This window comes from Euprymna scolopes, chromosome 33 (assembly GCF_053919585.1).
Source record: "Euprymna scolopes isolate OS-2025 chromosome 33, ASM5391958v1, whole genome shotgun sequence".
In the NCBI taxonomy this organism is placed as follows: domain Eukaryota; kingdom Metazoa; phylum Mollusca; class Cephalopoda; order Sepiida; family Sepiolidae; genus Euprymna; species Euprymna scolopes.
Window position 1 is genome coordinate 80326640 of NC_136514.1, and position 26933 is coordinate 80353572.

Sequence of the window (26933 nt, forward strand, 5' to 3'; positions counted from 1 at the left end):
TATTTTAGAACCATTTTGGGAATATTATGTGTTGAATGCAATTTTTTTTTTTATCATGCTTGAAATTTTGTTATTTTGAATTCAATAACTTCATTTCTTATTTTGATTTCAACAATTTTATTTTTATACTGTCATAAACACATTTATTATACAAAGTCAAATAAAAAACTATTTTAAAAGTTAAAAAAAAAAAAAACATTTTTATAATTTCAACTTATTAAATTTCAAATAAAATTTAAAAATTTTTTAAACAATTTTATTATTAAAAGTGCAAATAAAGACTAATTGTGTTATTTTTATTTGTATAATTTTGTTAATTTTTATCGTATATTTTTGAATGATGTCCTTTTCTTATATCTTATTCCAATAAATCGCTTTACAATAGAAATAATGAAGAACAAAAATGCCGGAAGTTAAGAAATATCTTAGCTGATTATAACTAAAGGTATTTTTAAGATAAAATTTCAGATTTCAAATCAAAGCAATTCAATAATAACTCCAGTTGCCAAACACAATTCTGACCACCATCTGAGATTAGCATTTCCTCCTCTATCATTTGGAGATTACTCTTCCCCTTCTATTTTCTTTCTCTTGTTTTCTTTCTTTTTCTGAATCTCTTTAGTTAAAAAGAAAAAAAAAACAAATGATTACTATATTGTCCAATGTCTACTGTACACTCTTTAACCCTTATCCTTGAGTGGCCTCTTGGCCTTGATAAGTGGTGATGCCTATGTAAAAAAAAAAAAAAAAAAACCATTTCCCTCTCTCCTCCTTTGCTCAAAAGAAACCTTATTATCAAACTATGCAAGAGGTTTTTTTTTTTCATTTTTCAAGTTAATTCTTATCACCTACAAGGTAGTCTGTCACTTAACATAAAACACATGGTCTACTGCCGATATCTTCATGGATGTCAAGCTAGACTCCATGGCGCCAACGTCGACTTTACTTTGCTTTTCTATCATATCAGCCATAAAAACATTCATTCTCTTCTTCATTATTTGCACTTAACTCTCGTGTCAAACACCACACCTAACTCTTAGCCCATAAGCAAGGTAAATTGGTATTGTCTGACGCATTCAACAGTGTTACATCATCAAGGCGAAAGGTATATTTTAGGATAAAAATATTTATGTTAGAAATGAAAACATAACACAAACAGAAATAAACAAGTATATGTGGCAGACATCACGCTATGGTAATGAGTGATACGTGTTGATGACGTCATTAGAAAGATGTTTTTGTATACGTAAGATTTAGTCAGTTAGCGGTTAGAGCTTGAAAGAGACCGCCAGACCGGTTATAATTGCTCGAAACAGCTGAGAGAACAAGGAGTCCAACATCTATCAAATGTACGAGGTGCCTGAACATTTTCGTGTGGGGGCTTTTATTGCTAATACACACATGAAACTCTAGTTGCCTTCGAAGTAATCTCCTCCAGCTGTAATGCACTTGTTGTACCATTCCAACAACTTCTGGAAAGCCCCGTGGAAGTCCTTTTGTGTGAGCATCTCAATGGCCCTTGTCACACTGTCACAGCCTCTTTCATCTCCTCAACTGTCTCATAATGACAGCCTCTAAGGTTCTCCTTGAGCTTAGGAAATAACCAAAAATCACAGGGAGCAAGGTCTGGACTATAAGGAGGGTGAGGAACTGTCTTGATTCTCATCTTGGTCAAGTAGTCTGTGATAACTTTGTGCAAATCTTCTGCATCTTCAGTTACTCGCAAATAATTGTGTTTACAGTTCCCACACTGACATCAAACTGTGCACTTATTATCTCTACAGACACACGATGGTCCTTATCCATGAAATTCTTTATTTGGTCAATCAACTCTGGGTGTTCTGACTTCCTTATTCCCCCCCACACCTCTCATTATACCTCACAGACTCCCTGCCTTCCTTGAATCTCTTATGTCACTCAAAAACTGATGTTTGATTCATGCAAGATGCTCCAAAGGCAGTCTCAAGCATTCCATATGTTTCTGTGGCATTTTTTCCAAGTTCAAAACAGAATTTTATTGCATATCATTCTTCTAAAGTGTCCTCACGTCCAAATTGCATTTTTGAAATTCACCAGCTGTGACAATCAAGCTTTAGCAGGGTGTATTCTAATTCCTGCTATAGCTGCTCATTTGAACCTGGAATCATAAAATTTGGTCAATCATCTCATAAGATGTATAGCAGTAACATACGGAGCCTTTACAAAAAAAATCTGGAAACTTATTGAAGGCACCTTGTACGGAATGTAGGATCAGCGCACAGCTTTCCAATGAGGAAGCATCGGTAATAAAAGTTGCTGAAAAGACAACCCGAGATTTGTCGATTCTTTGGGATGAATCTTCTTTGTAGCTTTCCGTCAAACAAATCCAAAGATAGACCAGGTCCATTTCTCCGATTGAACCGAGAACTGTTATCCATCCTGTTTGTTATAAATGTTATGTGTCTGTTGAACTGTATCTGTGAATATATCGACATGTACAAACAAGACACTAGACAATCATATAGAAACACTCATAACTATATACACATTCAGGCACTTTTGGAGAATTCGTCACTGGTCTGAGGAAGATAATGGCTTGAATTTAAGTTTAAAATGCAAACGTCAACTGTGCTCTAAACAGAAACATTCATTTCGAACGCGCCACTGTCATATCAAACAACTTACTGTCATTACTGGTTGTGTGGAGATAATGGTTTGAATTTAAGTTTAAAATGAAAAGAATCAAGTATCATGCTTCAACTGTGCTTTAAACACAAACATTCATTTCGAACGCGCCACTGTCATATCAAAGGACCATATTGATACGTTGGGGCTTTCAGCTTGTGTGGCAATAAAACTTCTCAAATGCACTTATAATGTTAGGCTGTGTAAGGTGGTCAAAATCGCCTGTTCCTTCTTTCATCAGATTATTTTGATTATCGATACTTTTTGAAGACATTCTGACACAAAACCTATCTAAGAACACTGCCAGGCATATAAACTCCATGTGGAATTTCATAAAAATCGACCCAGCCGTTTTTGAGTTCATAGGGAACAAAGTCATAGACAGACAGACAGACAAAGTTCCTTTTATATGTTCGCTCCCTATGGACTCCAAATGATATCTGGGGTATTTTTTATAAAAAATAGTTACAGTAGATTTTCTATGCTATCAATTTTTTGGAATTTTTTAAATTTTTACTAATTGCGACATGACAGGTACTGTTTTTATGTTTAGAAATCAAAAAAAGACCATTTTTTTTTTTGAAATGCAGTTGTTTACCTTTCAAATGATCAAATCCGGTTTTATTTTCGCTTTGTTTCTCCAACTTCCGCTGTTTCTTTGCTTTCGCAATTTCTTTTAATCGCCTAAAAAAAATAAATAAATAAATAAATAAATAAATTTTAATAAAATAAGACAGAAAATTTTCATGGTCTTCTAAGATAAATTTAAAATTAGAAGACACTTCTGGATTTTATTTAGATTTGCTAACCTTTCTTTTTATAGGGAACACACAAACCTCATAGACACATACACACATTCATTTAGTTTTATATATACAGGGTGTCAACAAAGTCTGGCTACATTATTTAGCCAGACTTTGTGGGCGCCGTGTAGATTATGCAGCCAGACTTTGTGGGCGCCGTGTAGATTATGCAGCCAGACTTTGTGGGCGCCGTGTAGATTATGCAGCCAGACTTTGTGGGCGCCGTGTAGATTATGCAGCCAGACTTTGTGGGCGCCGTGTAGATTATGCAGCCAGACTTTGTGGGCGCCGTGTAGATTATGCAGCCAGACTTTGTGGGCGCCGTGTAGATTATGCAGCCAGACTTTGTGGGCGCCGTGTAGATTATGCAGCCAGACTTTGTGGGCGCCGTGTAGATTATGCAGCCAGACTTTGTGGCCGCCGTGTAGATTATGCAGCCAGACTTTGTGGCCGCCGTGTAGATTATGCAGCCAGACTTTGTGGCCGCCGTGTAGATTATGCAGCCACCAGACTTTGTAGACACCCTGTATATATACTAGCAGGCCGCCCGGTGTTGCCCGGTCACAAGATACGCTTAAATATGATAGTATAATTCATGCAGATTATGCATTTATTATTATAGAGACAATTCTCTATTCATTATTATATTCAACCTAATATATAGTAGTGAGATCAAAACTATATATGCGTGTGTGTGTGATTGAATGCTATCAGCTAGAATCGAAACCAAAGCATACAACTCTCCACCCTAATTCCTTAGCCTCTGAGCCATGCCCATATCTATATATCTATAAAAGTGAACATGTCTGTGTGTGTGTGTACATTTCCCTACGCAATAACTCTCTCTGACTGTTATTTTGGCTGTTAAGGGGTCAAAGTCCAACGATTTGACCTTTGAGAACTCTACCAAACTCCTCCGACAATTTTGGGTATAAACACTTGAAATTTTAGATATAGGTTCCTTGGACATGGATCTAACTTAATAACTTGATTTGAGCCCAAAACAATAAATGTTAAGGAGTCATAATAGGGGTCAAAGTTAAAAAATCGACCGCTTTATTTTTTTTTGCTCAACACACACCTCCAAACGCCAGTCTGAAATACTAGTACATCTAGAAAAGTGAACGTGTGTTGTTTTTTTCGCCGATATTTTTGAAAGTCATCCTCTCCTTTCGATTGTCTAGCCTTAATTTAAACATACGTCACTTTTGGTTTGGCAGTGGTCGTAACAGCAAAGACGTCAGGTTTTTTTCCTGTTCTTTTCCTCCTTCGCGGTACGGGTTCGAGCCTGCCTTCCTACTACCACTTTTTTTTTTTTTTTTTTTTTTGCTTAACATACACATCCAAACACCCGGGCAATGCCGAGCTGAAATGCTAGTATATCTAAAAAGTGAACGTACCTGTGTATCTATCTGTGTGTGTACATTTCCCTACGCAATAACTCTGTCAATTTTCAGTCTACACACTCGAAATTTGATATACAGGGTACTGCGATTTGGGAAAATCTTTGTGATCGGTTTTTGGCCAGAAATTTGGCTGTTAAGGGGTCAAAGTTCAACGATTTGACCTTTGAGAACTCTACCAAACTCCTCCAACAATTTTGGGTATAAACACTTGAAATTTTAGATATAGGTTCCTTGGACATGGATCTAACTTAATAACTTGATTTCAGCCGCAAACAAATATTAAGGGGTCATAATAGGGGTCAAAGTTTAAAAAAATTTGACCTCTGCGGTCTTTACCAAATTACTCAGACAATTTCTGGTCTAAACATTTGAAATTTTACATATAGGGTATTCAGAGATAGGGCAAGCTTTTTAATTGGTTTGGGTCGAAAATTCTTAGTTACCAATATATAAATGTATGTATGTATGTATGTTGGCATGTCTGACTAAAACTTTCGACAGAGGCGACGGATTTTACCAAGATCAGTATCGTTTTGAAGTTTGACCTTTCAGACGACAAATATCAAAAAAAAATGGCTAAAAACAGTAATATCTTCACCTTCAACTGAGCACTTTTCAACAGTGGGGGGGGGGGGCTTTTTTCACCAATATTTTTTAAAGCCATCCTCTCTTTCGATTGTCTAGCCTTAATTTAAACCTATGTCGCTTCCGGTTTGGCGGTGGTCATAACAGCAAAGACGTCAGGTTTTTTTCTGGTTCTTTTCCTCCTTCACGTTACAGGTTCGACCCTGCCTTCCTACTAACACTTTTTTTTTTTTTTGCTCAACATACACATCCAAACACCCGGGCAACGCCAGGCTGAAATGCTAGTATATTTATAAACGTGAACGTGTCTGTGTGTATTTCCCTACGCAATAACTGTCAATTTTAAGTCTACAGACTCAAAATTTGATATACAGGGTACTGAAATTTGGAAAAATCTTTGTGATCAGTTTTCGGCCAGAAATTTGGCGATTAAGGGGTCAAAGTTCAACAATTTGACTTTTAAGAACTCTACCAAACTCCTCCGACAATTTTGGATCTAAACACTTGAAATTTTAGATATAGGTTCCTTGGGCATGGATCTAACTTAATAACTAAAGCCTAAAACAATAAATGTTAAGGGGTCATAATAGGGGTCAAAGTTTTAAAAAAATTGACCGCTTTATTTATTTATTTTTTTTTTGCTCAACATACACCTCCAAACACCCGGGCAACGCCGGGCTGAAATGTTAGTAAATATATTTGTATTAGATCACTCTGACAAATGTTAAGACATTTAAAAATAAATGTTTAATTTTCGACAATATTTCTCACGGTTAAAGTTGACCGAGGCAATTTCTTCCTAGCTAATGGAATCAGAGATCACTTCATTGCCGAGTTCGAACTTCCTGACCGGCAGTAATCATGTGACCCTGGACTGATGATTCCTTAAAGAATGAAACACTAGTGTCTGTAGATATTTAATAATTATTATAGTAAATAATTATTTCAGCCCCTTTAAGAGACTCGTTTCTTATCGTTGAGCACTTTCATTTGAAATAAAAGTCAGTCAATTTAGCTCACTTGTGTAAATCATGATGTTATAATCATAAGATTACTCTGACAGACGTTAAGACATTTAAAAATGAATGTTTAATTTTCAACGATATTTTTCGTGGTTAAGGTTGGCTGAGACGATTTGTTCCTTGCTAATGGAGTCAGAGATGACTTCATTGCCGGGTTCGAATCTCCTGACCGGCAGTAATCGTGTCACCCTGCACTGATGATTCCCAAAAAGATGAAACACTAGTGTCTGCAGATATTTAATAATTATTATAGTAAATAATTATGTTAGCCCCTTTAAGAACATCGGTTCTTCTTGTTGAGCACTTTACAGTTGAAATTAGAAAGCACTGCACTGATGATTCCCAAAAGGATGAAACACTAGTGTTTGTAGATATATAATAATTATTATAGCAAATAATCATATATATGAGAAAGAAAAGAAATTAAAACCATAACTTAAAATTTACAATTAAATTTATTATTCAACAGAATACTCCAACAACAATTTTAAAAAATCCTGCAGAGTTTCAAAGAATTCTATCCTTGCTATTCTTCTCATCAGAGGAAAGAAAGAAACTAGCAAATTGTGGCAGAGATAACATTTGCTGGTTAAAGCATTAAATGAAATAGCAATATATGATGGTTAAATTGCAAAAGAATATAAATTCACCTGTTATCTCTTTTTTTAAAAGATGAAATTGACCAATCGTCGAAGTCAACATTCAAGCAAACAAGCAAAGTCCATAGTTTTATTATTATATAGATATATATATGGTGCTTCTGTGTTTACCGACCCGCGATTTCCACAAAGTTGGCTCAGGCTTGCTTGGCAGCTGATGGAAATAACCGGAAAAGGTCAGCCGAATGTTCCTCAATATTTACTGAACATGTTTCTGTTTTTAGCTAATCTATGAAAGCTATTTTTTTATAATTTGAAAGAAATTTAAAATTAATTTTAATCATGCAGGTTCTGGTTTAGGTTTAGAGTTGGGTTTGTAATTTTATTTAATATATTTCCATATTTTTTGCTTTGGTTATTATAATTTTCTTGTAGCAGTTTAACATTTCACAATCGGCCGCTTCCAGTTATTCCTGTTAGCAGCTGAGCATACTTGAGAAACCTTGTGGAAACTGTGTGTCAGTAAATGCATCAGTACCATAGGTAGATCGAGACTATTCATACATCGGCGTGGCAGCATTCACCCGGTGGGAGTTGAACCAGCTCCAGACGAATTCATTGCATCACAAATCCTCGTCTCAAAAATTCAGAAACACGGGAATAACAAGATGAGAATAATTTGATTCTTTACTTACCTTCGTTTTTTATCGTTCATCCCATACAATTTCTCCATTTTTCCGGTATTCATATCTGTGAAACTAATCTGAAAAAAAAAAAAAAAAAAAAAAAAAAAAATGTTTATTCATGAATTCATCACATTTGTCAACTGACATACATCGAGAGGAAGAGATATTGAGTAAAAAAGAAAATTCAAATAAATAATCTTGTTGGATGAAAAAGCGATCCCGCATATTATGTTTTTGAATTTTTCAGATGAGTATCGATTATTCACATTTTGATTCTAATGTTCTCATCTTGAATGTTACACTCAGAGAAACTGCATGGTATTTCGAACAGAACCCTTTATTTGATCCACAAGGATAGCATGTTCCCATTCCGTCAGCCATGACCAGGTAGAAGTCATAAGCAATCACAGTTGTATTTTTGAGTATCGCCCATACTGAAGATTGAACCTTCAACCTCCAGATAAGTTTAACTAATTTTTTCCAAGTACTTTATTCACTATGCCAAGGGTTCTTGCAAGCTTCTTCTACACAGCCATCAGTAATGGAACAAGAGCATTCTACCCCTGTGGATCAAATATAGGATTCAATTTGAAATTCCGCACAGATTCCAGAGTTCAACAAGATACACAGTCCTGAATATGACCTTAAACTATATCCAGTGGTGAGGCCCCAGCTTGCAGGCTTTGGGGAGTATGGAGCCACCCTTTAATTGCCATTGCTCCCGGGTCCACTCTGACCTGGAGTGGTAGTACCTGTTAGGGTCCTAACTATGGGTTAAATAGAAACCGACTTGAAAACAACAAATATATTCTATTAAAAAAATTTTCTTCAAAATCTTTGGATTCGGCATTAAATAACCTGAAAAGGGTTGATATGCCGTAAAACAAAAACAACCAACCAACAAGATACACTTGAAGAAAGATCAAAGGTTGCATCGATCAAAACGTTGTGAAAATAACACTCAAGATTCGAACAGTAGTTTGAATAATTCAGATAATATGAATAAATACGATACACTTGAAGAAGGTCGGAGGTTACATTGACCAAACCGTTCAAAAAGCAAAGAGTCGAATTATGCAAATCAATTTCACCGTCATTTAATCATGATATCGACTAAACTTATATTTTAAAGAGATACGGGATTATTTGGTTTGCTTTGTTTTATGACAAATCAACCATTAACGGGTTGTGACGTCTCAAACAAGACTATTTGATTACAGGTTATTTAATGCTGAATAAAATTGTCATATGGAGGATAATTATTTATCCTCAACTTTTTAACCCGTTCAAAATGGCCAAAGTTATAGGCTGTTGAGAAAGAATGATTGCTTTATTCAAAATTGATGGTTGAATATGATTAAATTTGTGCTCATTTTTACATCACGGTGTCTTCTCTCTGACTTCTTCAACTGTCCTCCTGGACTTTTCTAACTAATATGTCCATGTATATCTTAAATTATTTCTTTGTGTGATCACATTTGCATTTGCACGTCCATGAAGAATCCTATCGGCTGACATCTGTATTATGTATCTAGATATTATTATTAACACACTTTCCTTTTTCTGAAAACATTTGTTTTTATTTATTTAAAATTCCTTCTTATTGTTTGTAGAATCTAGTCAAGTTAAATTCCTAAAACGTCATTTAACCAGATTTGTCCTTGAATTGCATTTTTCTCTTTAAAACAAATCTAATTCAACCTATCAGATAATAATAATAATCTTCCTGCTAAGATAATTCGGCAATACCCGAGGGTGGTAATATGCATATCAATTTCACTGTCATTTAATCATGATATCGGCTAAACTGTTATATTTTAAAGGGATATGGGATTATTTGATTACAGGTTATTTAATGCTGAATAAAATTGTCATATGGAGGATAATTATTTATCCTCGACTTTTTAACCCTTCAACCCATTCAAAATGGCCAAAGTTATAGCCTGTTGACAAAGAATGATTGCTTTATGCCAAATTGATGGTTAAACATGATTAAATTTGTGCTCATTTTTGCATTAAGTACTAATCATTATTAATACATTGTTAATGAGATTAGTATTAATTTGATTTAGTCTGTTATATGACCTATCAACCATGGGTTATTTAATTTATACTAGACAAATTAACTGAATCCCAGAAAACATGACTGCTCGAATGGTTTGGTTTATTTCAACAGCATGACAACTGTCGATTACTCTTAGAAACGAATCTTAATTACTCCTAAGTTTGGTTTCATTTATGACATATCAACCATCTGTGATATTTAATCCCGAATGATATTGTTGAATGCAATTCTACAGGTGGGATAATAATTTTATACTAACGGGACCTGTGGAAATTCCACAGCGGCATCTTTCAAATGTAATATAATGCTAGTAGGCATTCTGTGGACATTCAGCAAGCCATTTTGTTAAAACTATAAAATTATTTATTTAAGTAATCTGGTTAATGTAATGTCAGAATATATCTTTATAGGAGTCAGTGACACATTTCCACTTTATGGACACCCGGCGTGATTAAAAACCCCATAATATCATACCATCTTTAGACTGAATAGATTGGATCCTAGCTAGAAGACCAAGAAGGTATATTTTAGTTTCACTGAAGTGACATCATTTTCTTTATTTTAATTTTTTTACATTTTACATTGCGTCTTCGGTGATAGGGTGATCCTATTTATTAAAAATGCGGATAGGTGATAACTAGGACTATGACAAGAGAATATTTTTTTTCATTATTTTGACTCTCGAGTATATATCAGTTAATATCTTATATGTATTTAGACAGATTGATGTCGTTCTCGGTTAATTGTTTTATTGTGTCGGATATGTACTCAAGAGTCATAACAATGATAAGAATATTCTCTTGTCATAGCCCTAGTGATAGCACACTACGAACATTAAATTAGCGTATCTATATACTAATTTAATATATCTATATACTAATTTAATGTATCTATATACTAATTTAATGTATCTATACTAATTTAATGTATCTATACTAATTTAATGTATCTATACTAATTTAATGTATCTATACTAATTTAATGTATCTATACTAATTTAATGTATCGATACTAATTTAATGTATCGATACTAATTTAATGTATATATACTAATTTAATGTATCTATATACTAATTTAATGTATCTATATACTAATTTAATGTATCTATATACTAATTTAATGTATCTATACTAATTTAATGTATCTATACTAATTTAATGTATCTATACTAATTTAATGTATATATATACTAATTTAATGTATCTATATACTAATTTAATGTATCTATATACTAATTTAATGTATCTATATACTAATTTAATGTATATATATACTAATTTAATGTATATATACTAATTTAATGTATCTATATACTAATTTAATGTATCTATATACTAATTTAATGTATCTATATACTAATTTAATGTATCTATATACTAATTTAATGTATCTATATACTAATTTAATGTATCTATACTAATTTAATGTATCTATACTAATTTAATGTATCTATACTAATTTAATGTATCGATACTAATTTAATGTATATATACTAATTTAATGTATATATACTAATTTAATGTATATATACTAATTTAATGTATCTATATACTAATTTAATGTATCTATACTAATTTAATGTATCTATATACTAATTTAATGTATCTATACTAATTTAATGTATCTATATACTAATTTAATGTATCTATATACTAATTTAATGTATCTATATACTAATTTAATGTATCTATATACTAATTTAATGTATCTATATACTAATTTAATGTATCTATATACTAATTTAATGTTTATATACTAATTTAATGTTTATATACTAATTTAATGTTTATATACTAATTTAATGTTTATATACTAATTTAATGTATCTATATACTAATTTAATGTTTATATACTAATTTAATATCTATATACTAATTTAATGTATCTATATACTAATTTAATGTATCTATATACTAATTTAATGTATCTATACTAATTTAATGTATCTATATACTAATTTAATGTATCTATACTAATTTAATGTTTATATACTAATTTAATATCTATATACTAATTTAATGTTTATATACTAATTTAATGTATCTATATACTAATTTAATGTATCTATATACTAATTTAATGTATCTATATACTAATTTAATGTATCTATATACTAATTTAATGTATCTATATACTAATTTAATGTATCTATATACTAATTTAATGTATCTATATACTAATTTAATGTATCTATATACTAATTTAATGTATCTATATACTAATTTAATGTATCTATATACTAATTTAATGTATCTATACTAATTTAATGTATATATATACTAATTTAATGTATCTATACTAATTTAATGTATCTATACTAATTTAATGTATCTATATACTAATTTAATGTATCTATATACTAATTTAATGTATCTATATACTAATTTAATGTATCTATATACTAATTTAATGTATCTATATACTAATTTAATGTATCTATATACTAATTTAATGTATCTATACTAATTTAATGTATCTATATACTAATTTAATGTATCTATATACTAATTTAATGTATCTATATACTAATTTAATGTATCTATATACTAATTTAATGTATCTATATACTAATTTAATGTATCTATATACTAATTTAATGTATCTATATACTAATTTAATGTATCTATATACTAATTTAATGTATCTATACTAATTTAATGTATCTATACTAATTTAATGTATATATACTAATTTAATGTATATATACTAATTTAATGTATCTATATACTAATTTAATGTATCTATATACTAATTTAATGTATCTATATACTAATTTAATGTATCTATATACTAATTTAATGTATCTATATACTAATTTAATGTATCTATATACTAATTTAATGTATCTATATACTAATTTAATGTATCTATATACTAATTTAATGTATCTATATACTAATTTAATGTATCTATATACTAATTTAATGTATCTATATACTAATTTAATGTATCTATATACTAATTTAATGTATCTATATACTAATTTAATGTATCTATATACTAATTTAATGTATCTATACTAATTTAATGTATCTATATACTAATTTAATGTATCTATATACTAATTTAATGTATCTATATACTAATTTAATGTATCTATATACTAATTTAATGTATCTATATACTAATTTAATGTATCTATATACTAATTTAATGTATCTATATACTAATTTAATGTATCTATATACTAATTTAATGTATCTATATACTAATTTAATGTATCTATATACTAATTTAATGTATCTATATACTAATTTAATGTATCTATATACTAATTTAATGTATCTATATACTAATTTAATGTATCTATATACTAATTTAATGTATCTATACTAATTTAATGTATCTATACTAATTTAATGTATCTATATACTAATTTAATGTATCTATATACTAATTTAATGTATCTATATACTAATTTAATGTATCTATATACTAATTTAATGTATCTATATACTAATTTAATGTATCTATACTAATTTAATGTATCTATACTAATTTAATGTATCTATATACTAATTTAATGTATCTATATACTAATTTAATGTATCTATATACTAATTTAATGTATCTATATACTAATTTAATGTATCTATATACTAATTTAATGTATCTATATACTAATTTAATGTATCTATATACTAATTTAATGTATCTATATACTAATTTAATGTATCTATATACTAATTTAATGTATCTATATACTAATTTAATGTATATATACTAATTTAATGTATCTATACTAATTTAATGTATCTATATACTAATTTAATGTATCTATATACTAATTTAATGTATCTATATACTAATTTAATGTATCTATATACTAATTTAATGTATATATACTAATTTAATGTATATATACTAATTTAATGTATCTATACTAATTTAATGTATCTATATACTAATTTAATGTATCTATATACTAATTTAATGTATCTATATACTAATTTAATGTATCTATACTAATTTAATGTATCTATACTAATTTAATGTATCTATATACTAATTTAATGTATCTATATACTAATTTAATGTATCTATACTAATTTAATGTATCTATATACTAATTTAATGTATCTATATACTAATTTAATATCTATATACTAATTTAATGTTCATAGAAGGTTATCACCTTCTATCCTCCCTTATAATAAACAGGATCTCCCAAGGGAATAATTTATAATCTGCAAACCATGACGTATGTACGTACATTAAAAGGTACTACAGTATTAATATATAGATAAATAAAACAGAGATCCCTATATGCTTTCTCCTCAAATGGCTTTTTCCCCCTCAGACTTTTTTTTTTTTTTTTTACATAGGCAACACCACTTATCAAGGCCCAGGGGCCACTCGAGGATAAGGGTTAAAGAGTGTACAGTAGTCAATTGGACAATATAATAATTGTCAGTAATGAAAATCCAGTAAATTTGTTAACTTAAGGGGAACGGCTCATCAAGAACTTGTTTACATTGGACTTGAAGACAGCCATACTGCTGCACATTGGAATTCCCTTCCGGGTCCCTGCTGACATGCAGAAATTCCAGTGTAATGTAAACAAACATCTCGCTGCCCAACTCCCTAAATAGTATCCCTGCAAATTTCGTCCAAATAGTACCCCTCTCATGGCTAAATGGTTATGTGCCTTATTTGGGGTGAAAAAATAAATTGCATTAGTTTGTGCTTGTATAAAATTAATTATACTTAAAAGTGGTTTAATTTTAAAACTTTCTTCACAAAGCAAAGAATCAAGTCACGCATATCAATTCCATAATTATTCAATCATGGTCTCAGCTAAGCTGTTATATTTTAAAGGGATATGGGGAAGGGATAGATCTTGTCAGGTTGGTCTTCAGAAGTCAGAATACCAAAGTTGATTGGCCAAATAAAGAATTTCATAATTTGCGCAAGGTTTGTTCCAAATGTGCTCTATGCTTGTCACAGAGTACTTGACTAAGATGGGCATCAAGACAGTTCCTCACCCTCTCTACAGTCCAGACCTTGTTTCCTGTGACTTTTGGTTATTCCATAAGCTCAAGGAAAACATTAGAGGCTGTCATTATGAGAAAATTGAGGAGATGAAAGAGGCTGTGACAAGGGTCATTGACACGCTCACATAAGTGAACTTCCATGTGGCCTTCCAGAAGTTGTTGGAACGATACAAGTGTATTACAGCAGGAGGAGATTACTTCGAAGCGGACTGGAGTTCCATGTGTGTACTATCAATAAAAGTGCCCATACGATAAAAGCTTGGAAACTTATTTAAGGCATCCTATATAATCATGCATGCTCAACCATTGCCTCCAAATCAGATGGTTCTAGGTTCGCTCCTGTGTACAGCAACTGTTTGTTAGCACTGGGCGCATCATAATCGTGCCTGTTTATCCCTCAGTCTCTCCGCACTGTCACCGCAGCAAGACAATGGAAATTTACGTCAGAGATTATGTTGATGTGTACAGAAGTCACGTCATAGTGTAACAGTACACACGTTTTATACATGTGAACCCAACACGTTGTAGACTCCATCACAAAGGAACATAAGAAAGGAAGAGGAAAGAAATTCAACTCGCTGTTTCAGGTTTTAACAAAAGACCTTAATCCTCCTCTTCCTCTGGTTTCAGCCATGATGTCACCCAGGTGTCTCTTACAGTCTCAGCACACATTCTTTTTATAATCGTTTTCTGTTCTTCCTTGCCATGACGTCACGTCAGACACGGCTCGGTCATCTGCATACAGCTGCCATACAGGCATCTGTGCTTTGTTACTGTTATGGGGTTAAATGGTAATAAACGAAAGGAACACAGGATTTTTAGGAAAGTATATCCACTCCTCAACGGTAGGGTGTTTGCACACGTCCAGCTTGGTCGCACGCCAATCTCAGACTACCAGGCACCGGTACTCGATACCGGAAGTGACGTCATGAGATTGTCCATTAATCCTATGGAGGGGCGTCTCTAACACACACCCTCCCAAGCTTTTTGTTCGTAAAAGCTGTCAGTACCTCTTCCTTTTGGGGTTTACCATCAATTGCTCGGTAACCTTTCTCTTACGGAACGACTGCCGTAGTTCAGGGGTTGGTTGAGGAGATTCAAGATCAAAAGTTTCGAAGACTATGTCTATTGGCTCATCTTCCAATAGTGGACTGTCGCTGGTTTCAACTAATCGACATCTTAGTTGGTTCTGGTGACGTTTGTGGGTATATGTTGCTCCTTGGATGATATATACCATGTCACCGACTCTCTTAGTAATTGTACCCACCTCCCAGACTGATGTATTGTTTTTATAACTTTTGAAAAACACTTTTTCACCTGGTATGAAACGTTTACTGGGTACATAAGTGGTCACTCGTGGCCTTGACTGTTTGGGTAAGAGTTTGTCAAAAACGGATCTCACTTTCCACACAAACATCGTTTCTGCAGGTGAGACTGCTGTTGGTGTATTCAGGTTGGGTGTAATCCTATACACGTGCAACAATTGTTGCTTTGGCTTGGGAAATTCTTTTAGCGCAGGTTTTTTAGCTTCCGGCTTTGCTGTTTCAGTTTTTATGCCTCCTTTGGCAGATTCCGTTGAAGCTTTCTTTTCCAATTTCCCTATTGTTACGAATGTGACTCTTCGTATCTTCTTGAAAACGGGCAGAGTGTTTTCTTTTAGTTCGAATCTTGCTATAGCCTTTGTACCTTTTCCTAATCCTGGTGAGAATACTTCTGGAAATTCCTTCAGTTGTTGCGCTTCCATAGACGAGTCTTCTACCCTATGACAGAATGTATTCATAGGTTGGTCGTCCCACAATTCGAATCGCTCCATCCAATCAGTACCGAACAGGTTTTCGGATGTCCTATGTACATACACTTTCACTTTTTTAGTAACACCATTTAAGGTCACCGGGAGTGTGAGCTCTCCCTCAAATTCCATTTTATCGCCTGTCACAGGTCAAGCTGATTTGTTCGTCTTTCGCATGGCTGGTTTCCTTAGCCTTTTCCACGTCTTAAGGTTAATGATGGACAGGTCTGATCTGGAATCCAATTGTAGATGCACAGTTTTATTTGTGATGTTAACTGATATATTTGCGCCGGTTCTTATCCGAATCGAATCTAGCCTGTCGAACGCTGTTCTTGACCTTGTTCTTCCTGCACTGGGTCACTTTGTAGCCCTTCCTGCCACATTCATTGCAGTACTTATGTTTGTAAAAAACATTGACTCGACCAATGTTTCCCACCGCAGCGATAGCACGGGCTTGTAGGAGATCCGTGTCTTGTGACTGGGTGGTACTTATTAGGTGTAGCCTGAGTTTTCTTACTTCCAGCTTTGCTTTTTCGAGGTGATTATTTTTTCGGTCTGAAGGTCGTCCTTCTAATGAATGTTGCACCTTTTCTCTCTTGTTAAAATATCGCATAAAATAGCAGCAAAAAAACAAAGGCAAAAAAAACTTTTCATTTCATTTGAAACAGCCGAGATTTTACGATAGAATTGTTCACGCGGTGAAAATTAGGTCAGCATTTTTTAATTTTTTTCAATAGGCAACCAAATTCATTTTTAAACATTACAAAATATGTTTCAACCAAATTCATTTTTAAACATTACAAAATATGTTTCACCCAGTTCTTTCTTTCAATTTAAATAAAGAGACAAAAAGAGTAACTTACAATTTCTTCAATAACTTTGCCATGTGTTTGTTTGTTTCTTTTTTTTTAGGACATAATTTTCTTCGCTTGTAAAACCGTCATTCTTTTGAAGTCGTTCTAACACTAGTGCGTACATTAGAAAAAATTTTCTGGAGTTTTGTTTAAGTTGAATTATAAATAAAATCAAAAACATTTTGAGCAAAAAAGAAAAAAAAAGGAAAGTCGTTTAGTTGAATATTTAAAAACAAACAAAAAACAAAAAAGATGAAAGCAAAACTTGTCTGCAGCCTCATTTCCAATCATAGCATTTTTCAGACAATAACACCCTCTTCTTCATCATACTTTTGAACTACTGATATCATGCATAAAGGAATGCTTCTGCTTTGTCATCAATCCCATTACATTAGAGCATAAAAAGAAAAATTGTTTAGCTGCAAGCTTTAAAGAAAAATAAAAGCACAAACTTACGTCAAACTTTTTGAAAAGTATTGTCTTCTCATAGACATCTGATAAATCTCGATTTGCTCTCCGCAAGTATGAAATGGCACTTTCACCTTTTTTTTGACCTTCAGGAATATACATCGGATTGTAATTGTTTTCATCCTCGTTTGAATGGCCATCAGTTTGGGATGATGATCGTCTCCGCTCAGGTTTGGGCCAAAATGATGGAACGCTTATATAGGTCTTCTTGGTATTTGGCTCAGCGGCTAATTATAATAAAGTAAAATCATGTCTTTAGAAACATTGGTAAAAAAAAGAGTTAGTTGTTATCATCAGACCAAATCTTGAGATGAGAGAGGGAGAGAGAGAGAAGGAGGAGCAAGAGGGATGGAGAGAGAGAGAAGGAGGAGCAAGATGGATGGAGAGAGTGAGAAAGAGGAGTGGAGAGTGAAAGAGAGGGGGTGGAGAGTGAAAGAGAGGGGGTGGAGAGTGAAAGAGAGGGGGTGGAGAGTGAAAGAGAGGGGGTGGAGAGTGAAAGAGAGGGATGGCGAGAAGGAGAGAGAGAAAGAGAGTGGACAGAGAGAATAGACAAAGAGAAGGAGAGAGAGAGAGGGGTGTAGAGAGTGAGAGAGGAGGGTGTAGAGAGTGAGAGAGGAGGGTGTAGAGAGAGAGAGAGGAGGGTGTAGAGAGAGAGAGAGGAGGGTGTAGAGAGAGAGAGAGGAGGGTGTAGAGAGAGAGAGAGGAGGGTGTAGAGAGTGAGAGAGGAGGGTGTAGAGAGTGAGAGAGGAGGGTGTAGAGGGTGTAGAGAGGAGGGTGTAGAGAGTGAGAGAGGAGGGTGTAGAGAGTGAGAGAGGAGGGTGTAGAGAGTGAGAGAGGAGGGTGTAGAGAGTGAGAGAGGAGGGTGTAGAGAGTGAGAGAGGAGGGTGTAGAGAGTGAGAGAGGAGGGTGTAGAGAGTGAGAGAGGAGGGTGTAGAGAGTGAGAGAGGAGGGTGTAGAGAGTGAGAGAGGAGGGTGTAGAGAGTGAGAGAGGAGGGTGTAGAGAGTGAGAGAGGAGGGTGTAGAGAGTGAGAGAGGAGGGTGAAGATAGGGAAATAGAGACGTGGAGAGGGACAGAGAGGGGTGGAGAGAGGGGGAGTGGACAGAGAGGGGTGGAGAGAGGGGGAGTGGACAGAGAGAGGGAGAGGGAAAGGACACAAAAGCAAAATCAAGTCTTTAGTAACATTATTAAAAAAGAATTAACTGTTATCACTGGACTATATCTTAAGAGAAAGGGAGAGCGACAGTGCAGGAGGGGTGGAGGGAGAGGGGAAGAGCAACAGGAGTTGAGAAGAAGAGGGGGAATGAAAGAGGGAGCGAGAGAGAGAGGGGGCAGGACATGAAAAGCAAAATAATGTCTAGAAATATGGAAAAAAAAAAATTAGTTAACTGTTATCATCAGCTCAAAAACTGAGTTTGAAATAAAATTTCTTTATTAATCATCACCAGAGTATAATAATCTGATGCAATTCTCTACCTATATAAAAGCTAGCTACGGCCAATGATGGAGTACTGTTGCCACATCTGGGCAGGAGCTGCTAGAAGCAGCTTGTCCTGCCTTGACAGAGTTCAAAATAGACTTTGTGGCTTAATGGGGGATGCCCTTTTCTCTTCCCTGAAACGTTGCGAACCTAGCTCTGGCAGGTGCTCGTCTGAGCTTCAATCTATGGACCACCCCCCTCGCCAAACTTTCACGAAAAACACTTGTCTAGCCAAAACCACTATCACTAGTTTCCCACACTCTTTAGCTGTGCCTAAACCTAAATCTAGATTCCATGAACAAGGCTTCTTTCTTAGAACTGCACGCCTGTGGAACTCTCTTCCATTGGCCTGCTTTCCAGCTGACTACAATCTGATTGTCTTCAAGTCTAATGTAAACAAGTTCTTGATGAACCGTCCCCTATGTAATCCAACTTACAAAAATTCCCACTACTTATGTTTACTATGCTATACTCATATCGACTAATATATACCCATTGACCCTTATTCTCGAGTGGCCTCCGGGCCTTGATAAGTCGTGATTCCTGTGTAAAAGAAAAAAAAAAAAAAGAAAATATAGATGTATAAAATGTTTGGCTGTTTTGTTTCACAGCATATCAACCCTTATTGAGGGGGGGGGGGATTTAATATCGAATCAAGTAATTTGAAAAAAGGTTTTATGCTTCAATTTTTTTTATATTTTCAAATATTTATTCATGATGTTTAGTTTGGTTGTTTTGTAGAGGAAAATTGCTTTTGGCTTTGCAGAACATGATTGAGTTTTGTAAAAGGAAAGAAAACAAAGAAAAACAATACTATCAATGTCTGGTGCATTTAAGTCAGGAAGCCAATATCTTTAGACAACCTGACCTTGGAACACCAGAATAGATGTATATATAAAAAAAATTTCTTTTAAATATATAGTACATTATTATGTACAATATATTTAAAAAAAAAAAAAAAAAATTAAATAAATGATAAAAGTCTATATTCCACATTTCAAGATGTTGTCCATCTTCTCTTTTATTTTTTTTTTAAGTATGTTGAAATGTTCAATTCTTGACAGCATCTGTTTCGTAGCACAGAATCATTCATGTAATTATTATGTCAACTTTTTGAATTTATTCCTCCCTTAACTCAAAGAAAAAGAACTTATCAAGTTTAAAAGAAAATAAAGGAATATGTGCAGGATAACAAAATCCAAAATTGGAAGAGAAGTTTCAATTGTGTTTTCAATTTATTCCATGTTTGAATTTTAGTGCATAATATGCGTATTGTGGTTATAACAAAATTATTATTCAGATCTTCTTTAATACATATAGCACAATCATATTGGCACATCCGGTTCTCATTAGATCACTAAAGTTAAGCAATGTTATGCCTGGTCAGTATGAGATGTGTGACCATTTGGGAATACCAGGCACTGTATGTAGGAGGACGTTGACACCTTCCTGCAAGAACTGCACAAAATACTAACGCCATTATCTACTCTGATATAAATGTGACTAAGGACTGCTTGTACATTTTATATTCCCATGAAACTTCCTTGCTGCTTGTTATTTTCAAAAATTATTTAATTTTTACTAAACTTTATTTTTTTTTTTTTTTCACATGGGGGTCATCACTTATCAAGGCCTGGAAGCCACTCAGGGATAAGGGTTATTGCGTGTACAGTAATCAATGAGAGTATTGTAGTAATCATTAGTATTGGGGATTTGATAGTATCTTACTTAAGGGGGCGGTTTGTCAGGAGTTTGTTTATGTTGGACTTGAAGACATCCAAGTTGTAGTTAGATGGGAAACAAGCAAACGGAAGAGAGTTCCACAGGCGTGCAGTTCTGAGAAAGAAGCTCTGCACATGGAATCTACGTTTGGATTTAGGCACAGATAAAGAGTGGGGAAAATTATTGACAGTAGTTTCAGCCAGACGGGTGTTTCTCATGAAAGATTGGCAAGGGGGGACGAGAGATTGGAGCTCAGACGAGCACTTGCCATGGTAGCTATGGTAGTAACGATAAAACAAAGACAGGCTCGCAACGTCTCTTCTGTGGGAGAGAGGCTGCAGGGAAGAGAAAAGGGTATCCTCCACTAAACCACGAAGTCTATTTTGTACTCTGTCAAGGCAAGATAGGCTGTTTTTAGCAGCTCCTGCCCAGATGTGGCAGCAGTACTCCATCCTTGAATGTACCTGGCTTTTATACAGATAGAGAATTGCATTAGTAGTGATATCTTCTGGAGCGGTAGAAGGATCCCACCATTTTCCCAGCGTCCCTGGCAACAGACCCGATGTACATGTTCCATTTCAGATCAGGAGTAAAGGTCAAGCCCAGAAGCTTGTCAAAACATGGAGCTTCCCCAAGACAAGAACCATCCATTTCAATTGATGCCAGATGGGGATCAGAGCGTTGATGATGTAAAGATAGAAGCTAGGTTTTCGATGCACTAAAAGTGACCAGCCACCTCTTCCCCCACTGTACCACGCGCTCAAGATCAGAGGAGAGAGAATTAGAGAGATGATGGCCTTTATCGCATAGGGTAGAATTAGTTGCAAAGTTCTTGGCAAATAGTCTGGCCTTGTCTGATGCTGACGAGATGACCTCAGGTCCATTGATGATAGTTGGGATAGAACGCACGCTTCTGTTCAAGATCCTGTTTGCTATTTGTCAGAACTGGTGGGAACCAAGCCGCTGCTCAGCTACTTTGGATTTAACGGACTGAGCATATAGCTCTCTTGCATTTTTTATTACTCTTTTACAGTGGTTGCTGGCAATCCTGAAAGCAGCTTTAGTCTCAGTACATCTATTACGTTGGTAGTTATGGAAAAAGTGATTTCTGTGTGCGATGGCAGCAGCACATTCAGGGGAGAACCATGGCTGGCTGTTAGGTTTTTGTTGGAATTTTTGGATGGTATGAATCGGTATATGCCTACAATTAACCGTTCGGTAAGGTCTGATACTATAGAGGACACATCCTTTTGAAACATGGAATGCAGGGGTAGGTCAGATATGAATGTACGGAAGCTATCCCAGTCAGCCATAGAGTATCGATATACAGTACGGTGGAGAGGTACGTCTGAAGACTTATTACATTTCATTTTTATCTTAACTGCTACAACAGAGTGATCGGAGGATTCCAGAGGAGACAGAACGCAACATGAACATAGCTCAGGAGAAGTTGTGAGGAAAAGGTCTAGAAGACTTGCATACTGACTGGTAGTATTGGGCATACGGGTGGGTTCGTGAACAATCTGAGTGAGGTCATAGGCAGTGGCAAAATCATGACAGAACCTCCCCTCGTCATCGGTTTTATTTGAATGGGTCAGCCATTCCACATTATGGACATTGAAGTCACCGCAAATGTGAATGTTAGCTGAAGGATGAGCAGACAGGATGTGGTCAATTTTCTCGGATATACTCTTAAAGATAGTAACCCCACTGTTGTGGGGGCGATAGAGGGCAAATATAAATGCAGTGGTGTAAGCTAGTGCCACCTGTCAGCACGTATAAGGTAAATTAGGGTCTTCTCTGGAGATATCCCTACCACATGGAAAGCCATCTTTGATGTAGGCACATATTCCATGCCCATGGCGATCTATGGGGTCAGATTTAGATGTTAAGTTAGAGTATCCTTTAATTATGAATTCGTCTAGGGAAGTGGTTGGCCCTATGCCAGTTTCACTTAGAAAGAATATGTCCGGTTTCGTCTCCTGTAATTGTGTTTCAACCTCTGGAAGGTTGGAACGTAGACCCCTGATGTTGGAGAAGGAGACCTGGTAGTAGGGGTCTACGTTGGAGGATGGGGTTCTAGGTTTAATCATGTTTTTTTTTTTTTTAGATTTGTCATGTTGAGGTTTTGGGATTTGTGGAGCAGGTCGGTAGACTTGGTTGGAGCAGGACAGAGAGGGAAAATAAGAGAGAAAAAAGACAAGAAATTTTTTTTTTTTGTAGCACATGATAAGGTAAAGCCGTAACAATTATCTACTAGTATGGCATCGAGAGGCCCTACCAGAAACAACTGTATGGTCCAGAATCCATCCACCAAATGGCAATACAGCAGCCCCGGTACTTTGCACCTGCTGATAGGACAGCCTCCTTAATAGTTAATCCAAGGTTCAGGTCCCTGACTATCAGGCGGGTATCGTCAGCCCAGATGAAACATTTATATCCAGCACCCTTACTAGTGACATGACCACAAGGATAGACATAGAAACAGAAATTTTTCGATATCTCAGATTACTGTTTACAAAGTACTACCGACCTGGAAAGCAGCTTTTTCTTCCCCCTTTGTCAGAAAAATCACTCATTGGAAATGAGGACTGAAGGACAAAAAAGGAGAAGCGAGAGTTACTGGAGCTGCTGATAACACATCCACATGCATTACCTGGGTGCCTGGAGGTGTGTGTTGAGCAAAAAAAAAGTGGTAGTAGGAAGGCAGGCTCGAACATATACTGCGAAGGAGGAAAAGAACGTGAAAAAAACGTGACGTCTTTGCTGTTACGACTACCGCTAAAGTGATGTAGGTTTAAATTAAGGCTAGACAATTGAAAAGAGGAGATGACTTCCGAAAATATTGGCGAAAAAAGCGACCCCTCTCTGTAGAAAAGTGCCCAATTGTGGGTGAAGAAATTAATGTTTTGAGTCAATTTTTCGGTATTTGTCGTCTGAAGGGTCGAGCTTCAAAACGATACTGATCTTGTGAAAATCCGTCGCCTCTGTCGAAAGTTTTAGCCAGACATGCAAACATACATACATACATTTATATATTTGTAGCTCAAATTTTCGACCCAAACTGATTAAAAAGCTTGCTCTATCTCTGAATACCCTTTATGTAAAATTTCAAATGTTTAGACCAGAAATTGTCTGAGTAATTTGGTAGAGACAACAGAAGTCATTATTTTTTTTTTTTTTTTTTTTTTTTTTTTTACTTTGACCCCTATTCTGACCCCTTAACATTTATTGTTTTGGGCTCAAATCAAATTATTAAGTTAGATCCATGTCCAAGGAACCTATATCTAAAATTTCAATTGTCTATACCCAAAATTGGCAGAGGAATTTGGTAGAGTTCTCAATGGTCAAATCGTTGAACTTTGACCCCTTAACAGCTAAATTTCTAGCGGAAAACTGATTACAAAGATTTTCCCAAATCTTACTACCCTGTATATCAAATTTTGAGTCTGTAGATCGAAAATTGACAGAGTTATTGTGTAGGGAAATGTAGACAGAAAGGCAAACAGACACTTTCACTTTTTTTGATATATAGATTATTGTTTTAGCAAAAATCTTTCAACTATATCCAAGAATCTTTATGAAAGGCTCTTTCTGTCAAGCTTAAGAGAGAGGGAGGAAATGACACAATAGAGAGGGGGAGAAAAAAGACGGGGGAGAAGAAGAGAGACAGGGGGGAGAAGAAGAGAGAAAGGGGGGAGAAGAAGAGAGAAAGGGGGGAGAAGAAGAGAGAAAGGGGGGAGAAGAAGAGAGGGGAATAAGTAAGAGAGAAAAAGAAGAGTGAGGGGAAAAAGAAGAGAATGGTGGAGAAAAGGGTAAAAAGAAGAGAGAAGGGAGTAAAAAGAGAGAGGGAAGAAAAAAAAAGAAAGGTATAACATGATAAAGACCTCAGAGGGTGTTCTCACTATAAGAGTTCAACTTGGGGTGTACCCTAATCACGGAATACCCAAATATAACCTGACAGGTTTCCCAGTGTGACTCCTATCGGTTAAAAAGTTCAGCTATTCTGGTCACCCAGAATAACCAGCACAATACGATGAGTCAGCTTTGATTGTACTACACCAGACAGGGTTTGATGAGAGTAACCGGTTATTCCTCTTAGGAAAAGAAAAATCAGCAAAAACAACAAAACAAATTAATATACAACAGGCAGATGGGTGTGGCACCACACCCAGGCTGTGTCTTCAGATCTGTAAGCCACACCCTCCTTGTGGGTGTGGTTAGACAGGCTTTCCCCTCTCAGTTGTTTCCTGAACATCATTCAAGTTGACTCTTCTGGTCCTTCAACAAATATTAAACAGCATCTAGGAAACAACAAGTAAGTTTCCAGTTCATTTTATATAAAAATATATAATACAGGTCGCTGAAAAAATGGTGGCATCCTTCTACCGCTCCAGTAGATATCTCACTGCTGATGCAATTCTCTATCTATATAAAAGCCAAGTACGTCTAAGGATGGAGTACTGTTGCCACATTTGGGCAGGAGCTGCTAGAAGCAGCTTATCCTGCCTTGACAGAGTTCAAAATAGACTTCGTAGCCTAATGGGGGATGCCCTTTTCTCTTCCCTGCAACCTCTTTCCCACGAAAGAGACGTTGCGAGCCTGTCTTTGTTTTATCGTTATTTCCATGGCAAGTGCTTGTCTGAGCTCCAATCACTGGTCCCCCCTTGCCAATCTATCACGAAAAACATCCGTCTAGCAGAAACCACTGTCAATAATTTCCCCCACTCTTTATCCGTGCCTAAATCAAAACGTAGATTCCATGAACAAAGCTTCTTTCTTAGAACTGCACGCCTGTGGAACTCTCATTTGCCTGCTTCCCAGCTGACTACAAATTGGTTGTCTTCAAGTCCAATGTAAACAAGATCTTGATGAACTGACCCCTTAAGTAATCCAATTTACCAAATTTCCATTACTAACAATTACTACAATATTATCCCATTGACTACTGTACACTTTATAACCCTTATCCTCAAGTGGTCTCCGGGCCTTGATAAGTGGTGACTCCTATGTAAATAAATATGAGTTTGAGAATAATATGGCTGAAACAAATGGAGACGAAATTCATAGTGGAGTAGAACATATAGATGAAATAATCAAGTCAATAAAATATAGTCTAAGACCAACGATGATGTCCCGTTGAAGTAAGCAGTTCAACATCCATACAACCAGTAGTCCTTTCACTAAAAAAAAGCAGTTAATTGCAAGTTGTCGAAGAAGTAAGGGGGCGATGGGCCGTCGAACAAAGTAGCACAATAATAAAGCATAATCCAGTTTAGTTTGAAAGTTGTCAGCACTGAATCGATGTACACATGGCTCCGAAAGCATCCTTTAGTTTCTCTTTCAGCAATTATTTGTTGTCCGACTGCTTGAGATCTATAAATAGACCTGTCGTTTCCTTGGCAACCAGCCAAGGGTAGGAATCTCGAGATTTCTCTGAATAAATTTGGAAAACCTAAGCAAACAACGCACACATGATTGCGAAAATATCCTTTTCTTTCGCACTTTCACTTGTTGCCTGACTGACTGAGATCTATCTTTCTCTTAACAACACGTGAGCTTGATTCTGGCCGCTGATAAAGCTGTTAGTCCCTTTCCATAGAGGTGTTAAAATGTCCAACTTGTCACGAAGGTGATGCGAGCGGGGCTGGGAAATAGTAATCTAAATTTATGCAGAAGGAACCCTTTTTTGAATCAGGGAGTTTAAATTTAGCGTTCTCAATGTGGTGGGTCTTCAGTAAGTAGATGTAGATTGGAGATCAACTCAGACTGAAAAATTTGTTCGTGCATCGCTTTT

General features: G+C 35.0%; 1 protein-coding gene across 1 annotated transcript in view; it reads right to left on the bottom strand.

The window, feature by feature from the left end:
- LOC145258324 (coiled-coil domain-containing protein 137-like) overlaps positions 1-26933 on the bottom strand; it is a 62468-nt gene that overhangs the window by 13611 nt on the left and 21924 nt on the right. Inside the window, exons 3-5 of the mRNA XM_080116419.1 lie at positions 17925-18163; positions 7775-7842; positions 3263-3348 (exon numbers count right to left, since the gene is read on the bottom strand). Of these exons, the coding sequence (XP_079972545.1) occupies positions 3263-3348; positions 7775-7842; positions 17925-18163 (393 nt within the window). The remainder of the gene's footprint in view (positions 1-3262; positions 3349-7774; positions 7843-17924; positions 18164-26933) is intronic.